General features: G+C 42.6%; 1 protein-coding gene across 2 annotated transcripts in view; it reads left to right on the top strand.

The window, feature by feature from the left end:
* Positions 1 to 23,442, top strand: part of Mybpc1 (myosin binding protein C, slow type) — an 85,919-nt gene that overhangs the window by 53,396 nt on the left and 9,081 nt on the right. The window contains exons 16-27 of one of the 2 annotated variants that reach the window (XM_029542390.1): positions 84 to 246; positions 2,267 to 2,373; positions 2,676 to 2,809; positions 5,534 to 5,693; positions 7,885 to 7,989; positions 9,366 to 9,554; positions 10,774 to 10,908; positions 14,141 to 14,194; positions 15,187 to 15,354; positions 18,058 to 18,146; positions 19,762 to 19,957; positions 21,738 to 21,877. In XM_029542390.1, the coding sequence (XP_029398250.1) occupies positions 84 to 246; positions 2,267 to 2,373; positions 2,676 to 2,809; positions 5,534 to 5,693; positions 7,885 to 7,989; positions 9,366 to 9,554; positions 10,774 to 10,908; positions 14,141 to 14,194; positions 15,187 to 15,354; positions 18,058 to 18,146; positions 19,762 to 19,957; positions 21,738 to 21,877 (1,640 nt within the window). The remainder of the gene's footprint in view (positions 1 to 83; positions 247 to 2,266; positions 2,374 to 2,675; positions 2,810 to 5,533; positions 5,694 to 7,884; positions 7,990 to 9,365; positions 9,555 to 10,773; positions 10,909 to 14,140; positions 14,195 to 15,186; positions 15,355 to 18,057; positions 18,147 to 19,761; positions 19,958 to 21,737; positions 21,878 to 23,442) is intronic. The other variant, XM_029542389.1, reaches the window with a different exon arrangement.

A 23,442-nucleotide genomic window follows, 5' to 3' on the forward strand; every position in this document is an offset into this window, starting at 1 on the left:
ATCTGACAGGGCACTGTGAAATGCTACCATGGTCGCTTGTCTGGAGTTTGGGTGTGGATCCATAATGCTCTTTATCTCTACAGTGAGACCTCTAAAGATCACAACGCCTCTGACTGATCAGACGGTAAAACTTGGGAAAGAAGTATGCTTGAAGTGTGAAATCTCTGAAAATGTACCAGGAAAATGGACAAAAAATGGCCTCCCTGTTCAGGAGGGTGAGCGTCTGAAGGTTGTTCACAAGGGAAGGTAAGCAAGCCAGGTGGGCCGTCCGTAGGAATTAGCCACAGTCACTTTTCCTACTTCCTGAATGAGGTATCCACAGACTCTTGGCAGAGTAGGGAGATGGCCTAGCTCTCATCAAGTAAGAAGTGGTGAATGCTTTGCTGTAAATCACGTCCTGTTCCAGATATTCTATCGCCACCTCATGCCATGGCTTATCAGCCAACACCTATGAACTGCACCATCTAAAGCTGTGGATAAAGGAGTGACTATGTGTGCTCTAGTGCAAGACCTGACAGATTACCAGCTGGCCCGAATGTTCAATAAGATATGGAGAGACCATGGGGCTGGTGAGATGGCTCAGTGGGTAAGAGCACTCGACTGCTCTTCCGAAGGTCCGGAGTTCAAATCCCAGCAACCACATGGTGGCTCACAACCATCTGTAACAAGATCTGACGCCCTCTTCTGGAGTGTCTGAAGACAGCTATAGTGTATTTACATATAATAAATAAATAAATATTAAAAAAAAAGATATTGAGAGATCATAGGTTTGGACTGATGGGACCCAGCAAACCCACCCTAAAGTTCCGCTCTACTTTGCCCAAACCAAGTTGTTTATCTAACTTTGCAGAAATTGAGGTAATAAGGAATAATTCCAAACCCTCGAAAATAGGACACATTGAGTTGACGTGATGCTTTAACCTGTAAAAGGAAAGTAGCTGGGAAGAGCATACTTGGTTCTGTGGCCACTTCCCCTGCTCATTATAATGCCAAACTTCTCTGCATAGTTTATCAGGCACTTGTTCTATTTTATAGCACATATTGCCTGATTCCAGAATGCAAATAATTGTCAATTAAGATCCTTATTTCATGGGACTGGAGAAATGGTCCAGTGGTTAAGGGCACGGGTTGCTTGTTCAGAGGATCAGCACTCAATTCCCAGCACCCACATGGTGGCTCACAACTGTCTTAATTCTAGTTTCAAAGGATCTGATGCCTGCCCTCTTCTGGCCTCTACAGGCACTGCATGCACACGGTACACATACCCATACACATACAATAAAAATAAAGTAAATCTTTAAAAAATAAAATAAAATCTTGACACGATAATTATTGTCAGCCTTTAATAAAAACAACTATCACATGATCTTTCTTCTATTTTTGTTTTATTATGGGAAAGCATAATTGCCTAATATCTAGCAAAGATTTAAGGCAAGAAATTGAACTTTAACTTTCATAACAGACCATGAATAGATTTCTGGGAATTAAAAATCCTTTGAAATTTTACATGTATATAAAAACACACATTCATACTATCCTATGTTCTTCATATGTGTGTCTATGTCAGTCTATATGTGTGGTACTGGGGATTGACTCTCACATGTGTTAAGTTAATGTGCTAACACTAAGCTTCACCCCTATCCCCAAATTGTATATTTTTTAAAAAAAATTTTTTTTCTACACAGGGTTTCTCTGTGTAACAGTTCTGACTGTCCTAGAATTCACTCTGTAGACCAGGATGACCTTGAACCCACAGAGATCTGCCTACCTCTGCCTCCTGAGTGCTGAGATCACAGGCATGCGGGACCACCTCCCAACGTTAAACCGCACACTTTTCAGACGTTTTACAATGAGAGGATCCATAGGCTCCATCCAATCCTCACTGATCCATGGCCCAAAAATTTAAGAACTATTACTCTGTGGTGTGTGTAGCCAAAGTCAGTTATTTCCTTTGTGATTTCTTCTATATTTAAAAGTAGCATTATTAAGATGCTATATTTTGTTCTTTTTGAAGGTATGACAAAGAATAATGGATACTTGCATACATAATAAGCAGGTTGTATTTGTAGAAATACTTCATATAATCCAAACCACATCTGACTTGTGTCAATAAATACAGTAACACCTCCTCCATACCCTGTCCCTTTCTTTCTCCCTCTCCTATATGAAGTAAGTGAAGGATAAGGGACAGATGTCTCTTCAGTCTGGGTCATGTATACTCTACACCCTTGCGCAGTGTTAGACTTACGGTTTCTTCTTTCTTTAGAATCCACAAGTTAGTCATAGCTAATGCTCTCATTGAAGATGAAGGTGAATATGTATTTACACCAGATGCCTACAATGTTCCTTTGTCTGCCAAAGTTCATGTCATTGGTGAGTAGTTGAAGGAATTATTTACAGCTGACCACTTGTTTGCTTACCGCGGACTCTTAATGCATGAAAAACAATATGGCTTAAAAGATACATCAAGTGCTATCATTCATTATAAGTAGTTGATTTGTAAATATGACAAGAAGCAGTTTTATAGGGTGCCAAGCACCAACTGCCATATATATATATATATATATATATATATTTACCCAGGTTAAAAACTGATTGTTACCAGTACTTATCACTGGCCAAAACACCACATGGAAATGTCTGTGTGATAACAAAAGCCCTGCTGACTATTCCAGACCCTCCCAAGATCATCCTGGATGGCCTGGATGCTGATAACACAGTGACAGTGATTGCTGGAAGCAAGCTTCGTCTGGAGATTCCGGTCACAGGGGAACCACCTCCCAAGGCCATCTGGAGCCGAGCAGATAAGGTTTGTCACACTCTGACATGCTCTGAGCACAACACTCACGCATAAACGCCACACACACACAAGCATGTGAGTGCACATAACCTGACCCTCTCAGCCGGGTGTGGTGGCGCACGCCTTTAATCCCAGCACTCGGGAGGCAGAGGCAGGCGGATTTCTGAGTTCAAGGCCAGCCTGGTCTACAAAGTTAGTTCCAGGACAGCCAGGGCTATACAGAGAAACCCTGTCTCGAAAAACCAAAACCAAAACAAACAAACAAAATAACCTGACCCTCTCCTTCCCCCTTGACCCTGTGATTCAGGTGCAGAGAAAAGGCACAAATCAAGTGTATGCTATAGCCAGGCATAGTAGTACATGCCTTTAATCCCAACACTGGAAACAAACCCAGGCAGACCTCTGTGCGCTGGAAGTTAGCCTGGTCTACATAATGAGTTCTGGGAAAGTCAAAGCTACAGTCAAAGAGTGAGACCCTGTCTAAACACACACACACACCATACACACACACACACACACACACACACACGCACATACACACACACACAGAGAGAGAGAGAGAGAGAACAAACAAAAACAGTCCAAAAAAAGTTCGTTATGGGTATAATTCCTCTGAAAGAGAATAAAAGCAGATTTTTGCATGAGTCTATTAATCATTTGTTTTTATATTTCTAGCCACCTACTTATTTGGCTAAGCATGATTTTGTGACTTAAGAACATAGTCCTACCTTATATTCCACAGATGCCATGGGACAGGAAGGGAGAAAAGTAGTAAAATAAGGAATGAGAAATCACTTCGCATAGTAAAAAGTGCAGTGGAATATCAGGACATGCTAAACCGGGCATGGTGTCCAGTTCCATAACAATTATACTGACGAAGATAGGAGTATTCAAGGACAGCCAAGGTTACCTAAAATGACCCTGTCTTTAACATACACACACCCCCAAAAATAATAAACAAAATGAAAAACCCAAGAGCATATTGTGATAGTAACTGGGCAGACTGTCACGTCACCCAAGGAAGCCTCCGCGGCTGACAGTAAGAAACTCCCCTCCCTGACAAGCACCAAGGTCAAGGACAGAGAATGAGCTTAATTAATGTGTGGGAGGCCTAGAAAGCCACTGCTGTTGGATGGGACTTGTAGACCAGGAGAAAACAGAAGATGGGGGCTGGGTGGGGAGGAGGGAAGGGGGGTAAAGTATCTCGGTTTAAACAATCTGGGACTTCCTGGGGGGGCGGGATTAAAGGCAGAACTGAAGACGTTTACCTGCAGAGAAATGGAACCACAGGAACCCAACTTAAATTCTCACATACACAGAGTAATCCCCAAATTAACAAAACTGTGTGAACAGCTATTTTCTGGACATTGGAACCAGGCCAGGTTATAAAAAGTGATGGCTCAGAATATAACAATAAGTGAGGATATCCTACACTGCCTTGCTTACTGCTTTGGGAGACTATTCCAATGGTGGTGGCAGGTGTGTGNGTGTGTGTGTGTGTGTGTGTGTGTGTGTGTGTGTGTGTGTGTGTGTGTGTGTGTGGCGGGTCTTACAAATAGAGCCTTTGCCTGACAAACACCCAGACATAACCTAAAGACCATTTAGGGCTTTTCCATACAAGAAGCCCAAGGAAGCAGGAGTTCATGCACTAGAGTGGAAAGCTGCTCAGATTGAGCCCTGGGGTTTTAGGGCCAGTATGGTGACATGTGCCTTTATTCCCAGTACTCTAGAGGCAGAAGCATGAGGATCTCTGGGAACTCAAGGCTGGTTTGGTCTACACAACAAGTTCCAGACCAGTCAGGGCTATTCAGTGAGCACCTGGCTTAGGAGATCAGTGGTTTAAAATTTTAACACAGCAGAAAATCAGAGAGTTCAGCAGCCAGCTCAGCTTTTCTCTGCCACTTGGGATCAGTCATCCTTCCACATCCTTATCCGAAGTGGAAACTTGAGGCTGAGAGTCGGCTCAGTGGTTCAGAGCACTTGTTGCTTTTGCAAAGGACCCAGGGAGTCCATTCCCAACATCGACATAGCTGCTAACAACCCTCTATGGCTCCAGCTCTGGGAGATCTGACACTGTCTTCTCACCCTCAGGAACACTGAATAGACATGGTGCACAGACACATGCAGGCAAGACAACATACACATAAAATGAAATACATCTTTAAAAAAATGGAAACTTAATATTAAACAGAGTGGAAGATTATCCTGGCACCATCTTCCAACACTGCTCACCCACTGCCATGTTTTTTTGTTTTTGTTTTTGTTTTTTGCCTTGCTTGTTTTTGGAGACAAGAGCTCACTATGTAGCTCTGGCTGTCCTTGAACTTGCAGATCACAGAGATCTGCCGCCAGAGTGCTGGGATTAAAGATGAGTGCCCCCACTCCCAGCCTTTTCAACATGTTCCCGTTTTCTGAAGACATCCGCGCAAATGAAATCCATGAGTCTCTGATATTAGTTGGCATCCCAAAAGGACACTACCCTTGTATTTTTCTGTTCTCTGGCTTTCTTTTGGGAAAGCTTCTAGTTAAAGGACTTTTGAATCCAGCCCTGGCTCTCTGCCTCTCAGCAATGTGGGCTTGAGCACATGAAGTCTGGGTTCCCTCCTGTGCAAATGGAGTAGATTGACCTACAATGTACAGGTTGGGCACTCGGGCCTGCCTGGCTGGGATCCTCAGATACTCTAAAGTGACTCTTGTCAGTCCATCACATTGTGTTTGCTTCTTCCTTATCAGGCTATTATGGAGGGCAGTGGTCGGATCAGGGCAGAATCTTACCCCGACAGCAGCACGCTGGTCATTGACGTGGCAGAGAGAGATGACTCTGGTGTGTACAACATAAATCTGAAAAATGAGGCTGGAGAAGCACACGCAAGCATCAAGATTAAGGTTGTGGGTAAGTTCTCCAGGGGAACAAGTCTCTTGGACTTTGACAGGAGGAAACCACACATAGCTTTATTTTACCAACCAGCATCTCTCTTTTTCTACCTTTGTTGTTTTATTTTGTGTTACCTTCCTTCCTCTTATTTTTCTCCTCTGTTTTCTCATCTAGAGGACTTCTCACTGGAGAAACTAAACAGTTAGGGGCGTTTGGGACTATTTGTTATACCTCTACAAAGTTGTCATCCCTTTGGGTGCCCTTCAAAATCTTTAAGAACTTTTTTTTTACAATAAAGATATAGTTACAATATTTTACCTCTTTTCCTCCATCCAGCATCTCCCACACCCTATAACTCCCTCTCAAATTTATGGACACACACACACACACACACACACACACACACACACACCTACGTATGTAGAAATACAACCTGTATGGTTTCAGTACTGACAACTTGGTGTTGGATAACCACTTGGGGTCTCATCCCTGGGGAAGATATTTCTCCCACTCTCAGCACCTCTTAGTCGCCTGTGTGGTTCTTTATGTATGGATGAAGTACCATGAGATTTCCCCCTTCTGTGTTAGCACATTTACTGGTGTTGTTCTTGTTTGGATCTTGTTTAGGCTGCATATTATTGAGGTATCATGAGTGAGGCTTCCTTGTTTTCTAGGAGCACAATCTAACAGCAGGTGCCTTGCTCCTTCAGCTCTTACAATCTTTCCATCCCCTCTTCTGCAATGTTCCCAGAGTCTTGGGTTTTGGGCTTGTGTTGTAGATGTATCAACTGGTACTGGGCATCCCATGATCTTCTGCATTTTGAACAGTTGTGGTAGTTGCAAAGAGAGGTTTTCTTTGCTGCATTGTGAGAACTTATTTCCGGGCATAAGGATAAGTGGTTAGAGTGCAGAATTGTACTGATTTAGTTAAATTCCAGTAGCAGATTCTCCTCTGAGATCCATGACCTCACTAGCTCTGGGTAGTTGCTTTTGGGGCACCATTTAAAGGTCACTGAAACACAATTGCTAATTTCCTGCATCAGCCATCTTGAGGGATAGTAACCATGTGCATTGGTCCTTAGCTTTCTAAATGCATTTTAGCTCAGCTAAAGCCCAGTGACTTGAGTCTACCTGACTATTAGTGTTCCAGATTCTCCTGGACCCCTCTTCTCACTTCAGATTTCCTTGAGGAACCATTATTTCAAAGCGACCCCAAATTAGTCACTTTATCAAAAGTTTAAAACTATACACTAACATAGTGTCTTGCCAATTCTGAGTTGAATTCCTTCAATCAACATCTTGAATCTTCTATTTGATATAAAATTAACAATAATGAGTCCTTGGTTTCCCTCTGCTGGAAGTTAAGTTTGTTATTAAAAAAAAACTATATCTAACATTTAGGTGATAATTTCTTCGCACTACTTTCAGAGTAAAGAACAGGGGTGTCTGGTTTCATGTGGAATGTGTCCTTTAATGTGACAATTTTCAAGGATTTGTAGATATTGTTATGTTGATTTTCACTGAGCTCTTCCCCTTTATGTAGGCATGATTTTTTAGGGCCACTTTATTGGATTCTTATATCTCACTTCCAATCCTTACTGTACCCTAAGCCCTGCCAACCCCCAACACTAGGTAGGAGAGAAAGTTATAGAGAAAAGGTGTCATAGATTTCTTTAGACTAGTTTTTGTTGATTAGGAGTTATTGAGCTCCTTGGGGCAAGTGCAGTCTTCATCATAAGAATATTCAGTTTCTCATTCTCACTTCTTTGCTTAAGATCACTTGACAAACTGCAGCAACAGGAACCAGCAGCAGCAATAGCAACAGCCTCCTCAGGTAGAATGCCTGCCCCAGTTCCTCTTGGGGGCTCTAGCATTTATATATACCTCATAAAAGGTTCCTAGAGTTCTAAGTGTTCTAATCTGCAGCTAGGCAAAAGTCACTCCCCTACCAGAGCATAAGGCAAATCATAATCGCCTGTTGTGAAGCAGCCTCTAATCCCACACCTGAGATTAAAACAAAAACATATTCATATAACTGGGTTTTTAAAGAAACCATTCTCACTACACACTTACCCTGTATTGACTTTTTGTCCAGGTTAGTTTTTAAATGTATTTCAGAAAAACAACAACAACAACTTGGTACCAGGTTCTGACTTTCACCCAAACCCCTGCTTTTCCTATTAACATTTTTCTGTTCTGTCTGCTACAGATATCCCTGATCCTCCAGTGGCACCAAATGTGACGGAAGTGGGAGATGACTGGTGCATTATGAACTGGGAGCCTCCTGCCTATGATGGAGGGTCTCCAATCTTAGGTAAATCACATACTGATTAACGCAGGTTACTGCCAGTGAATTGAATCTAGGAAAAAGTCTGTTGACTTTGTAGAGTCTTGGCATAGCATACAGGAGGCTCTGGATTCAACTCTTAGTACTGCAAGGAAGAAGAGGAAGAGATGGTGCTTAATATACAATGACTTCAAATAGCTGTTGAAATTGAGATATTTATTGTGATGTTTTGTGATTCCTTGGGATTTGAACAGCTCCATGGCATGTCCCCTGAGAGTCTCTTTTTCTCACTTGTTTACTCTTTTCACTCAATAACTAATTCTGAGAAAGCTCCAAGTCTAACTCCCATTGTTCTGGTCAGTAACTACCTTACATAGGGTTGTGTGTTAGTTAATGTTCTATTGCTCTGAAGAGACACCATGACCAAAGCAACTCTTACAAAAGCAAGCATTTAATTGGGGGCTTGCTTACAATTTTAGAGGGTTTGTCCATCATCATCATACTAGGAAGCAGACAGGTATGGTACTGGAGCAGTGGCTGAGAACTTTAAATCATGATCTGTAGCCAGCAGGCCAGGAGTTGGGTCTGATATAAGCTTTTGAAACTTCAAAGCCTACTCCCAGTGATGCATCTCCTCAAATGAGGCCATGCCTCCTAATCCTTCCCAAACAGTTCTACTGACTAAGCATTCAAACATATGAGCTAATGGGGGCCATTCTCCAAACCACCACAAGTTGTGTCATAAAGGAGTTTTATTTATTTATTTATTTATTTATTTATTTATTTATTATATGTGTTTACACTGTAGCTGTCTTCAGACACTCCAGAAGAGGGCATCAGATTTTTCTTATGGATGGTTGTGAGCCACCATGTGGTTGCTGGGATTTGAACTCAGGACCTTTGGAAGAACAGTCGGTACTCTTAACTGCTGAGCCATCTCACCAGCCCCATAAAGGAGTTTTTAATCATTAAATTCTTAGGATAATTTGCTTCCTTAATGGAGAAATGATTTTTTTCTATAGATAGAAATAAAACACACAAAACTAATCTTTTTTTCTCTTCTTATTTCCATTGCTGCATCTTCTGGGCTCTTGGCTCTTGATTGCTCGACAACAGTGACTAAGTTGCTAGGAGCTGCGTGCCTCTGACTCATTTTTCTTCCTTTTCTAGTACAACTTTATTTTTTTCTATTCCTATTATTTCATCTGTATTTTACAGAATTCACAGTTGTTTCATCTGGCCTCTAACAACTAATGGAAAAAGGTGCATTACAGTGTGAATGTATTTGGCTATTTCACTCAGTCTACTTATAATGTACAAAATTTTAAGAACTGCTGTCTAATAACGTTTAAGTGTGGAGACAAGAAACAAGGAACCCGAGTCTCTCTTCTTCTCGCCTACAGGATACTTTATTGAGAGGAAAAAGAAACAAAGCTCCAGGTGGATGAGACTGAATTTCGATCTCTGCAAAGAGACAACATTTGAGCCCAAGAAGATGATTGAAGGCGTGGCCTATGAGGTCCGCATCTTTGCAGTCAATGCCATTGGCATCTCCAAGCCCAGTATGCCCTCCAAGCCCTTTGTTCCTTTGGGTGAGTCCAGGAAAATGCCTCTGTCAGAGACATTGCTGCCCCAGACGGTTGCAGCTTTCCCTCTGATGTCTCAGCTGGGCTGGACCAGAGCTTCTTAGAGTGGTGGGGTGGGGGGTGGGGGATGGGAAGTCAGACATGGTTAAGGGCAATATTGTAAGAACTGCAGGCTGACTTTGGAGAAGTTGACCGTCTGCAGAATGTAGGCCCTGGAGTTCATTTCCAGAACTCCAGTGGGAGCTATGGGTGGCTCCCATGGCCACTCCTGGCTCTAAACATGTAGCTGAGGCCATGTGACTGCTGTCCATTCTCCTTCCTAAAGTATCCTAGACCAAGCTACTTTTGATAATGAAGCCCTTTGCTTTATAACTGCATCTTAGTTTATGACTGTACCTTAAGTTTATCTAGGAAACTTCCACAAAATGTTCAGGGAAGGCAAATGAAAGATAAGCTGCCTCCACTATTTTACTGTATTAAAGTGTTTCTTAAGAAATGGGAAATTCAGTTGGGCATGGTGGTGCATACCTTTAATGCCAGCATTTAGGAGATTGAGGTATGTGGGTCTCTGAGAGTTCAAGGCCAGCCTGGTCTACAAAGTGAATTCCAGGACAGCCAACATTGTTATACAGAGAAACCCCTGTCTTCACCCATCCCCCCCAAAAAAGAAAGAAATGGGAAATTCAGTACAAGAGTGTGCTTTAAAAGTACAAGTCTAAGGGCTGGAAAACGGCTCAGGTATTGCTCTTGCTGAGAACCTGAGTCTGACCCAGCGTCCATGTGTGGCAAGCTCACAGTTGTCTGTAACTCTAGCTCTGGGGGATCTGACAATTCTTTTGAATGCCAGACACCTGCATGTACGTGTCCATAACCCCCTCCCACATATATACACATAATTTAAAATGATAAATATTTAAAATTAAAAGCCTATGGGAGTATTACTCTAGATCATTAGATCCTTGAAATTAATTTCTCTGAGTCCCCTTGGCTGCCCAGCCTCTCATACAAACATTTCACACTGGAGAAAGAGTGTGACAGTCTTTCCAAGACTCTTGTCAATCAGACATTTGGCTTACATGTGGCCAGGCTCCGGGCGTTCTCAATGAGTACTGGTAAGACCCAGAGCTTCCACAGGTCTCGTTAGTGGTGTCCCAGTTGTCTTATCACAGGTGCCCTGTCATGGCTCCATATTCATGGCTACTTCTTCTGACTTCCGTCTTTTTAGCTGTGACCAGCCCGCCTACTCTTCTGGCTGTCGACTCCGTGACTGACTCGTCTGTGACAATGAAGTGGAGGCCCCCAGATCAGATTGGTGCAGCAGGTTTAGATGGCTATGTGCTAGAGTATTGCTTTGAAGGAAGTAAGTACACGTAGATGTTACAGTGAATACCGTCAGCGCTAGGTGAGCCATGCCTCGCTTTCTTTTGTCTTTCTTGGGAAATCATCACTTTCTTGTGGAAAAAGACGCCAAGCCAAAGGTCGTCTTTCTAAGATGTAGGTGAATATAAATTTCCTCTAGTATTCAATGCTACAAATGTAGATGCTAAAACAGAAAAAAAACAAAACAACAACAACAAAAAAACCAACTTCATTAGGCTGTAAGGTCCGGCATCACCACTGTGCTGGCATAGGACAATGGTCTTTTGGCGAAATTTTGGGGACATTTGTTTCTAGATTGGGTGCAGCTTCAGCATGCCACTGAGCAATAGAAGTCTACTTATGGGCAAGCACAGGAGTAGAAACTGTGTATTTAGCCAACCAACAAGCATTTCCTTCCTTCTTAAAGAGAGGAATAATAAAAATAAACTCTTAATTTTAAGGAAATAGGATTAAATCCCAGAGAGAGTGATGCATTCAGCATGTGGCAGTAACTTATCTTAAGGCTTAAGAAAATGAAAATTAAATTTTGGAGGAGAAAGAGAGTCCAAAGACCCCCCCACCCACCCCGATTAAACTAAAAGAGAAAGAAAATGTCACAGGAAACCAAAACCAAATGATGTGACGTTCACTCATTGCCTAGTGTTTTTATTTCCTGCTTGCCATGACTAAAAGAAATGCTCATTTGTAGAGCATTTGTAGAGCATTTGCTAGAGTGTGGTAGGCTCTGGGTTCTATCCCAAATTGTGGGGGNGAAGGAAGGAAGGAAGGAAGGGAGGAAGGAAGGAAGGAAGGAAGGAAGGAAGGAAGGAAGGAAGGAAGGAAGGAAGGAAGGAAGAAAGGAAGGAAGGAAGGAAGGGACAGTAGACAGTAGGGGTATAAGACAGAAACAGCCTGGCTCTAGACTCAGGTTCCTTTCTGGTTGATAGTAGGCAAACAGCTCCCCAAAGAAGCTTACTGAGGTCCCACAAAACAAAGGCCAAGAATCAACCTCTAAAACCATTCTTTGGACCCCAAACTTTCACACTGAAGTTCCCTGTGAAGCAAAGAAACAATACATTTGGGAATCAAGAATGTAAACACTGATGGATGTTCCCGGAGGACAATCACTATGGACAAGAAACTTCCGAAGAGGAACTGTTGAAATCCCAGTGTGCACTGCGGCCCTGGCAGAAGTGACAGCTGCCACTCGGGAGGAAGTGCAGATAGGGATGAAGCACCCCATGCCTCCCCTCCAGGTCTCTTTACTCAGCTTCAGTCCCATTGATATGCTCTCTCCAAGCTTCCTTGAAGGCCCTTGATCCAAAACCAGCACAGGAGGGGGGGATGTTAAAAGCAAAAGGCCCAGGGTTAACACAGCCAGGGAAGTGGGTGTTGTGACTTATTCAACAAGAAAATCCTCCAGCCTTTCTGAGTATGGCGTATTGGCATCCCGCTGTCCTGGGTGATCCTGGGTGATCCTGGGTGATCCTGGGTGATCCTGGGTTCTGCTTTTCAGCCAGCCCAGCCAGCAGGATCTCTTACCTTTATATGTCATGAGGCCTCTGAACAACCACCTTCTGTGTGTGAATGAAACGGAGCAAATTCTTTACTCTTTTCTTTCTGATAGGTTTAAAACGTAAGAAGATACAGCAAAATGATAGATGACTGTCATTTTGATGTTACCCACCTTAGATAAAATACAACGAACTGTATTTTACGTCATCTGTGTGTGGTCTGTGTAGATATATATGTATATGAGGATATACATATGTATATGTACACGGTCATTATGTATATACTTGCCACATAACATGTCGGAATTAGCTTTCTATGGAAACTCTTTCATAACGCGTATCTTTCTCCTTGTCTTTCCTTGTTTTCTCAATGTGGCTGCCTGATTCTTCATTCTCTTTTAATGGCTGCTATTCTCCAGAACTAATTTTCTCAAGTGTTTAATGCTTTTGGATATGTCAGGTTTATTCTATAAGAAGACGTCTTCTATATAAGGTTGTGTGCATTTTTTATTTTCATTCTGTCTTTTCTATTTTATTTTTAATGCCTGAAGTGTTTGATTCCTATTTTTCTTCCTTCATTCCAGTTCATCCTTTTCTTAAAATACACCTCACGCACTAGTAAACAACTTCCATATTCCCTCCCTGACCCTCAGGCATCCTTCTTTCTGTTCCCCTGAGTTAGCTTAGCTCAGGCATGAGGAGATGGGCTATTTTTGTTCCCCTCCCATCTTGATTTCTCTTTTATCTGTCCTTTGTTCTTCTGGATTATTGCTCACCTCTGTTTCACTTTCCCATCCACTGAGTCTTCACTAGGAAACTAGCACAATAACTAGCAAACAGACCATTTGTTGAAAGATGTATCTTTTTTTTCAAAGTTGTGGGTAATTTTTATCATCCACATGCCCTTTTGGCTGTCAAGATGCCAAACCTCCTATATAGTTCTGATAGGGTTGGAGGGAGAGAGGGAGAGAGAGAGAGAGAAAGAGGTTCCCAAGGTCAGTCACTCTAGATTCCTTGTCCCACTTCATCTCCTTGGTACCAAAATAGGTACATCATTCCAAACCACTGGGACAAGCCCCAAACTATCCTGTGGTCCCTTCACATGGACTACAGGGGCACCGGAATGGCCAGGTTTTTCTTTTTTCCTTTTTTTTTTTTTTTTTTGAGTTCATTGTCATAGTAACCAGGCAGGGCTGCTCCCTGGGCTGCGGCGGCTGACTCCCAGGATGTCTTAAGACTCAGCGGTGCCCTGCGTGGTATGACAGTGCTAAAGTGTCCTCCTAGACTTTGACGAGTTAGCCCCGCCATGAGAGCATGACGGACCCTAGGGGACCGGATAGGAACAGACCGTTTGCTGTGTACCGCTCCCTCTGGACTCCAGAAGCGACTCTTCCTTTTCCTTCAAGGTCTTTTGCCTTCTAGCTCTTCTTCCCACCTGTGGAGGTGTCTCAGCCTCCTTTCTCCTCTTCTCTTTTCTTAGCCCTTTTCTTCTCTGGGGCAGGTGCCTGGAGACAAAACGCACAGGCCTTAGGGAATAAGCTGTGTCTCTGGAGAATCCCTTCCTCCCCTAACACGTTTGGTCTCTTGCGTCACTACTTGGAAGAGACATCTCTGCCCTACCTTGCATACTGTACTAACAGAGAATGCGGACTGCTGATACAATGTTCTTTTGGTGTGAGAGTGGGTGTCTTTAATTAATTTATTGACGGATTCTCAAAGGTACATCAGCAAAACAGTCTAATGAAAATGGGGAGACTGCCTGTGATCTACCAGGTAACGTATTCTATGAAGCTCTTGGACTTTCTTACTCTTTGAACCATACCTGGGAATGTTCAATGACCTTACGTGAAGGACCTCCCTATGACCTCCACACAGAAGTCCCTAGAGTTGAGGGGAAAAGGGTGACTTTCTCATTGGCTCCAAGACTTCTTTTTTTTTTTTTTCCACCAGTGGTTATTTCTGACTTTTTAGAAGCCAAAATACTTGTCCGTCCTGGATGCTGGGTTTAAAGTCTTTTGATGTTATAGCATCAAGTTATTGCCACCAAGAATGACGGCTTCCCTATCTCCCTGCCAGTGTGTGCTCACAGTTAAAAGAGTTGCTCTAACAGCACTACCAGTTGCTGAAAAGGAAATCCAGTTTGTGGTTGAGAGAGGAAGGTTGTGCCAACACAGGAGACATCAGTCAGCTCATGAGCCTCCTCGCTCCTGTGGAGATGGAATTGACTTTTCTTCACGAGTGCAAACGAATAGGCTCAGATCCTTTATGTTCATATTAAGCTTCGTGATAATAAAACAGGCAGTAAATAAAAAGGGACAAGATGTGGCAAGATGAATGCCTTTCTTTCCTAAGAAGGGCAATTCCCTGTCTTTCTGAACTTTAAAGCTTATCAATGCATAAATATAAAAATGATCTCAAGCAGTATGGAACCACATTGGAGTAAAACTGGTGCAAAATTACTGGAAACAGTTACTGTTATTCAGGGTGCTTGATTCCCAAGTAAGAGCTTTTATTTATTTATTTATTTATTTATTTTCAGAAATGGCAGAGTCTAATTTAATTCTTTCTGTTGTTTATGCTAGCCATTTGGGGCCATTTTTCAGGTATTAAAATAGTCATAACCTGAGTCTAGTCCAGGCCCTGTTCTTTCCAAAAGATCTAAGTATGAATGAAATGCTAAGTTAGAATTGGTTGTGATGGCCTGGGATGGCTTCTCTCACTAAACACCATTCCCGCTTCTTGTCTTTGTCTTTGACTGGTTGTAGCTGAGGACTGGATAGTTGCAAACACAGACCTGATCGACAAGACCAAGTTCACCATCAATGGTCTGCCCACGGATGCGAAGATCTTTGTACGCGTGAAGGCTATTAACGCGGCTGGGGCTAGTGAGCCCAAGTACTATTCTCAGCCCATCCTTGTGAAGGAAATCATTGGTAGGTGGCAGTAATTTAGTCCACCTTTCCCAACATTTGCTTTTACTCTTTACAATCTCTTTCTCGGGCTGGGGAGAGAGCTCAGACAGTAAAGTCCCCCTGCAGGTGTGAGACCCTGAGCTGGATCACTAGAACCCACATAAGAAAGCCAGGAATGGTGACATGCTGTAATCCCAGTGCTGGCAAGACAGAGACAGGCAGATCATTGGGGCTCACTGGCTAGCCACTCTAGCTAAACCAGCAAGTGTCAGGCTAGTGGATCCCTCTCAAAAAACAAAGCATCAGCAAAGGCCTAAAGGACATCATCCTGAGGAAAGTCACCAAGGGTGACCTCTGGTCTGTGTGCTCACCCCCCCATACACCCCCTACACACACATACCACATATTTACACCACACTGCACATACACACACAGACACAAATACTACACATGCACACAAATGTTCACTCACAGACGTACTCAACCTCCCCCCACACACATACACCACACTACATAAGCACATATACTACACCATAAACACATATACCACACTCACACACCACACATACACAATACTACACCATATACACGCACACCACACCACACACAAATGTGCAGACACATACACACCATACACACACACATCACACCACACACACACACACAAATGTATACACACAGACATACACATAAACCCCAACCCACACATGCACACCATACATACATATACATACACGATACCATACACACAGACATACAACATACACACAAATGTGCACACATAGACATACACACAAACCCCAACCCCCACACACATACCACACATACATATACACACACTACACCATACTCATAGACACACAACACACACACAAATGTGCACACACAGACATACATACAGAACACATATATCATACTACATACCATACACCCCCACACATACCACCACACACACACACACACACACACCACATCACATATACACACGCACATATACCACACTACACACATATTCACTCACTCACTCACTCACTCACTCACTCACTCACTCATCACTTTCTTAAGATTTATTGGGCTGCCATTCCTTTGATAGGTTATGAATGCTTCCTGGAAGTTAAAAAGTCATAGAACCCTGCTTTTAAGGCAGTTTAGGAGGGTCAGCTTTGAGAAGGTCAGTTAATTGACTTGTCCAGATTCTCTGAACCAACTCTGGTGGAACTTCATCCACCCTCAAGCTCAAGTGGACCTCCAGGGCCACAGCCATTTTCATGACATCATGGATACATTCCGGCCCCATTTAATATACTCGCATCTGCACTGATGGTATTAAGCTACATGTAAATGAAGCCATTTGTGCCTTTGCATGAATCAAGTCAGTGCCACTGACAATGACAGCTATCTGTCTCCCTGCCACCATGTGCTCACAGTTAAAAAGCTGCTCTAAGGCCCAGTTTTGCCTTAGAGTGTTGTTGACCCAACATAAGAAATGCCAATCTTATTAATCTTGGCTCGAGTCTATGACTCTTTCTCTCTTTCTGCCACGTGGGGTTCAGGGATTGAACTTGGGTCATCAGGCTCGCTTAGCAAAGCACCTTTACCCAGAGAGACATCTTGAGATTTTTCTCAAAAACAAATGGGATGGGAGTATCAATTCAAGGCATGCAATTTACAGTGTCTCTTGTCAACGTGTTCATAGAAACATTTGAGTTTTCAAGCAAAAAGAAATTTGAAAAACTTAATGTCATCATTATGGATTTGAAGGTTTTGAATATTTAAAAATATTGATCCAGCAGTCACATCAACAAATAAAAATGTTAAGATATTATACGATAAAACATGTCAGCATTTGGAAGATCTGCACAATTTTATATAGTAATTTTTTTCTAAATTATCAATGTATATCAAAATAATAATACATAGAATGTAGTTATAGTGTTATATGCCTTTGGTGTCAGCTATTTGAAAGGCTGAGGCAGAGGGGTTTCTTGGCTTCCAGTTCTCTAAGTACTCAAATGCTTTTTTTCTTTCTTATGTTTTTAAAAGATTTATTTATTTATTTTATGCATGTGAGTACACTGTCACTCTCTTCAGACACAGGAGGAGAGAGTATCAGACCCTATTACAGATGTCTGTGAGCCACCATGTGGTTGCTGGGAATTGAACTCAGGACCTCTGTGAAGAGCAGTCAGTGCTCTTGACTACTGAACCATCTCACCAGTTCCCCTCCCCCCTTTTTTAATCATTTATTTTATATTGTGTTTGTGAATGTTTTGGCTGCATGTATGTCAGGATGCCATGTCTGTGCCTGGTATCCAAACAGGCCAGAAGAGGGCACTGGATCTCCTATAACTGCAGTTACAGTTGTGAGTTACACCATGTGGGTGCTGGGAATCAAACAAGAGCCACCAGAAGAGCTGCAGGTACTCTTCAGTGCTGAGTGCTCTCTCACTCCATAAAAATACATCTTAAAAAAGAATTAAATAAATAGATATCGGTACTTGGAGAAAACAGTTTTGGACCAAATTTGCTAAATATACAAACGAGACATGTAGGATTATGTTAGTGAGACATGAAGGATTGTGTTAGTGAGATATGTAGGATTGTGGTTTAAAAGATGTAACCCCAGGATGAGTTAAGAGCAAGCATCGTGTCGTTCTGCTGAGGCAAGGCCACCTCCAGGAAACTACACTGACTGCACAATTCTGCTGCTCCATCCTTCCCCAGAGCCACCAAAGATTCGCATCCCAAGGCATCTGAAGCAAACTTACATCCGCAGAGTTGGAGAAGCTGTCAATCTGGTGATTCCTTTCCAGGTAAAACGCACACACCTCTCATTAGTGTCTTTCCAGGGCTAGAGTGTTTAGAAGGTAGAGCAAGATGGTCTAGCCTATAAGGTCACCATGTTTCAGAATTCCCCAGAAAGATTAGGTCAATAATGGAAAAGGCTGTACAACTGCCAGATTTAAATTCTGCAGGACACAGAGACCTAGTCTTGCCTTAAGACTTGGTGGGGCGGGACAGGGTGGGGATGGGGCGGGACGGGCCAGGCAGGGATGGATATCTGAGAGGAAGGGAAGGAAGAAATGCCTGAAGAGTCTCTGTGGTCCAGCCATCTGTAGTACTGATCATTTGTACCAAGTTCTCATATTCAACTAAACAATAATCTCCTAATTTCCACAATGGCTCCCAGCCAAGCAGAATTCTACTTTGAAATCTTGATGTCACTAACTCAAATACATGCCCATTGTGAAATAATTGCTCCAGCAAAAGAATCTGCTGTTTATAAGATTAACCTGGTTCTTTCTTTTCTTTTTTTCTTTTCTTTTTCTTTTTTTTTCTTTTTTTAAACAATAATCAACTTAGGTCTTTCACTTTTACACATACAAACACATTCTCTCCCTCACACACACACACACACACACAGAGAGAGAGAGAGAGAGAGAGAGAGAGAGAGAGAGAGAGAGAGAGAGACATACCCTGCTCATGCCTGTACTCCTAGCAGCATCCTAGCGTTTGAGACTGAAGCAGGAGAATTGCTGTGAGTTTAAGGTCGCTAACAAGACAGCCAATCTACATATGAACAAATAAGTCAGGTGTGGTGGTACATATTGAAATCTTAGTATTCAGGAAGGAGTTCAAAACTATCCTAGGCTATTCAGGAAGCTTGAGGCTATCTTGGGCTACATGAGGTCCTGTCTCAAAAGAAAAAATTAACAAAAAAAAAATTGAAACTTGTTTTTTTGGATAATGTTATCATTTTATAATATCTTAATAGTGGCAGTAGCTGGTGAGACTGCAGACCAGTCTGAGAGGAGAAACAGTGTCCAGAGGAAACCCGTTACCCTTGGGTGGCACTGCTAACCACGTAGACGGTCTGCAGAGACCTCAGTCGTTATAACCACTGCTATGTTTACTGTCTTACAGATTGGAAAACTGAGGCACAGAGGGCTTAAACAATTTTCCCAAGGTGGCAACATTATTAAGTGGCCTAGATTCAAGCATAGGTCCCAGGGTCCTAGAGGACACGCTCTTACGTACTGTCCTGTGAAGTCTGACAGATCTACCTTCAAGAACTAGTTCCAGAAGTTTCTTAACTTCAAAGCCTTTGGCCGGGGGGGGGGGGGAGTCACTGAATCCCTATTTCAAAATCACATTTATTCCTGAGTAGGCTGAGGGACACGATGTCATGCACCTGACACACAGAAGACAATCAACAATAAGTGGCATTGCTGGCCCAGTGTCACCCACCATTGGGTTAGAGTGGTGGCATTTTCCATCCTTGCCTAGAATAAGCCAGGCCATTATCACTCCTGTGTTGTTAAAATCATATGTATATGTGTGTGTGTGTGTGTGTGTGTGTGTGTATGTATGTATATAAAATTTGCAACAATGTTATTTCTCCCCTTTAACTTTTCCATCTTTCTTTAGGGTAAACCAAGACCAGAATTGACCTGGAAGAAGGACGGTGAAGAAATTGACAAGAATCAAATAAACATTCGCAACTCAGAGACTGATACCATCATATTCATCCGGAAAGCAGAGCGGAGCCACTCGGGCAAGTACGACCTGCAGGTCAAAGTGGATAAATACGTGGAAAACGCCTCGATCGACATCCAGATTGTTGGTAAGTTTGCAGGATGGAGCTGGAACATTCTGTCAAAGGAATCAACTAGTCAGAGGACTAATTGTCTTCGTCATTTGGGGAGAGACAGAAAGGTGATAGGCTTGTTCCATGCTAAATATCTTTAAGATTAAAAAGGAGATGCTCTGTATGGTGGCACACGCCTTTGATCTCAGCACTCGGGAGGCAGAGGCAAGAGGCTCTCTAAATTTAAGGCCAGCCTTATCTACCACACAGTGGGTTTCAGAACAGCCAGGACTGCAAAGAGGGGTCCTGTCTCAAAAAAAGATAGATAAATAGATAGATAGATAGATAGACAGACAGACAGACATAATAAAAAAAGGAAGAAAGAAGAAGAGAACAGCAGTTTAAAAAGAAATAGGCAGCAAGATTTATTAGTATTTCAAATAACTTTCACTGATTACATGTATTAATCATAGGAGGCCTGGGATGTGTGCATAAGGTAATTAGTGGACATACTTTCAGTGAACTCCATCATCATTGCTTTATACGTTCTAATTCCTTGATGATAAAGAATTTCTTTCTTTTTTTTTTTTTTTTTTTTTTTTTTAGACAGGGTTTCTCTGTATAGCCCTGGCTGTCTTGAAACTCACTCTGTAGACCAGGCTGGCCTCGAACTCAGAAATCTGCCTGCCTCTGCCTCCCCGAGTGCTGGGATTAAAGGCGTGTGCCACCACGCCTGGTTTCAATAAAGAATTTCTTATGTTGGTCCTTGTATTAAAAGGCATAGCATCTTCAAGACAGTTTAAAATATTCCTTGCCACACCTGCAATTCACTAGCACTAAGGTTTGGGTAAAGAGTGAAGACTTTTCCTAATGTAAAGAAACATCAACAAAAGTCACATAATTAGCCACAGGAGTCAATCCTTTGCACTAGTCAGTACCTATAGAAAATAAATAGGTCAGTTCTCATGGTTGTTCAACGCTAGGGAAAAAGAGTCAGGAGGGATCCTTATACGCAGCCCATGACTCCTGCTTAAATGCTTCCATCATTTTTGCAATGTCATCAAGAACATTTGGGTGGGGGGCTGGTGAGACAGCTCAGATAGCAAGGGTATACAAGCGTGAGGACCTGGATTTGGATCCCAGCATCCCACATAGCAAGCCACACACCCCACATAGCTAGTAGCTCCAGGTTCAGAAAGAGACTCTTAACCCAAAGGAATAAGGTGAATAGAAACACCTGATACCTTCCTCTGGCTTCCACATGTGTGCACCTCCCCATCCCTGACATGAACACACATCCATACATGCATATACCACTCACACACATGAACAGAATTTAAGGGCCCAGCATAGTAGTGCATGCCTGTAATTCTAGCATGTAGAAGGCTAAGGCAAAAAGATGCTGAGTTAAAGATCACATACATCTAAAAAGTCAAACAAAAATTAGCTAATTATCAGTGCCAAGAGAAGCCTTGTTTCCAATCTTTTTTTTTTTTTTTTTTTTGGTTCCAGTCAATTTGCTAGGACTTGAGGTTCTCTAACTAAATGCGCACTTCCTCTGGGAAAACTGAAGTTCTTTAAAGGAAACTTTAAGGGGTCTTCTAAGCCAAGAGGAGTATGAGACTGCTCTATGCCCTTGGCCCTGTCTGGGATCCACTCAGATGAAGGAAACACAGGTTGTGTGCAGACCCCATGGCAGAGTCTGGAAGTGACACTCCTGTAATGAGAAAAAGGACATTTAAGATATCCTCATGTAGCAGAGTATAGACTAGAAGGGAACATGAATTCACAACCGTGGCATGAATTCATTCTACAGACCGTCCAGGTCCACCCCAGGCTGTGACTATTGAAGACGTGTGGGGAGAGAATGTTGCCCTGACATGGACACCACCAAAGGACGATGGGAATGCTGCCATCACAGGGTACACCATCCAGAAGGCTGACAAGAAAAGCATGGTAAGTCTGGCTTCTGATCCAACATCAGGACCAAGTCAGGTCCATCAGCTGTAATAGGTATGTCATGAGGTCTTTCTGGTAGAGACTGCAGGGAATGTGGAAGAGTGATGCAGCTGGGCCAGGAAGGTAGAGCCTTCGGAGCTGAATTAAACCCCAGTGCCTCCACGTAAGTCATGTGTGCACAACCAGCCTTTTGACCTCCTTGATTCCCCATTTCCTTGTCTTTAAAATAAAGGTATAAATCCTTATATTGTCTGGTTATTATGAGGCAGCGGCAGTCTAACGCAGGTCGTGGAATGCAAATGGGATTTGTTCTTCAGTCAATAAATATTCACCATGCAATGCTTTCTCCTTGTGAAATAAACATTACACAGTATGGGCTTTAAACCAATATTTTTAAAAATGGATAGTCATCGACTAGAAAAGAAAGATTCTGAAAGTTACATCATGCACTAAGGCTCTGAGAAAGAAACCAGCCTGATGTGTTCAAGATGCAATCCTGTACAAATAATGGCTTACCGCAATCTATCTTTCATAGATGGGGAATTGGGGCTCAGGAAGAATCAATGTCTTGCTGGTGAACAGAATTTCTGTGCTAAATGCTGAATAAGAATTCTGATGCTATACTTTCCTACTATATAGAATCCATATGCTATACCCTCTTATCTTCCTGTAAGAGATTGAATGAATGAATGAATGAATGAATGAATGAGTGAATGTTTGGACACACATTTGAATAGAATATGTTTCACTCTCATAATAAAACATCATAGTGAATGGTATGAAGTCTGTGCATTACACATTTAGACCTCAGCAAAAACTTAGATCATGAAGTTATGCTGGCTTCATAGAAGGGGCTGGGTGTTAAAAGCAATCATGTTTAATACTGTTTTTAGCATGGCCATTTTTTTTTTTCCGGAGCAAGTGCTACATGAACATGACAAACTGAGATTTGACATTTCTAGTGACACTTCTCATCTAAACTGAACAGCCTGAGAGATGTACTGCTGGGTGACTCTGGCAAGAAGGCCCTGAACATCTTAGACTTCTTCTGCAATGTGAGATCCTCTTAGGCCTTGATCCTGATGTTGGCAGAGAACCCAGAAGCACCAGGCTCTGTCGAGGCCCCCTCCCAATCTGCATATTCTTTCAGCCCTATTACTTTTATAGCACCTTACTCTCAAGTTATCCAGCCAAGTCCAGCTGGGCCAGGACTTTCCATGTGACTGCCTGGTGACCCCTGACCAGCCCTTATGTTTCTCTTGCATTTCAGCAGTAACAGACTGAAGACCAGAAGGTATTTGTTCTACCAATGCTTCTTCAAGGGGACAAACTAACCCCTGGCAGGTTCCAACATTCACCCACATCCCCAGGGCTTCCTACTTCATTTCTATTATGGGGACCCAAACATTCACTCCTCTTACTCCTCTTGCTATGTGTTAGCACTGTTGTATCTGCCTGGGGGGGGGGGGAGTTGGGAGAGAGAGAGAGAGAGAGAGAGAGAGAGAGAGAGAGAGAGAGAGAGAGAGAGAGAGAAAAAAATTCCTGTTCGTGGGGTACATCAG

This window comes from Mus pahari, chromosome 9 (assembly GCF_900095145.1).
Source record: "Mus pahari chromosome 9, PAHARI_EIJ_v1.1, whole genome shotgun sequence".
NCBI classification, from domain to species: Eukaryota; Metazoa; Chordata; class Mammalia; order Rodentia; family Muridae; genus Mus; species Mus pahari.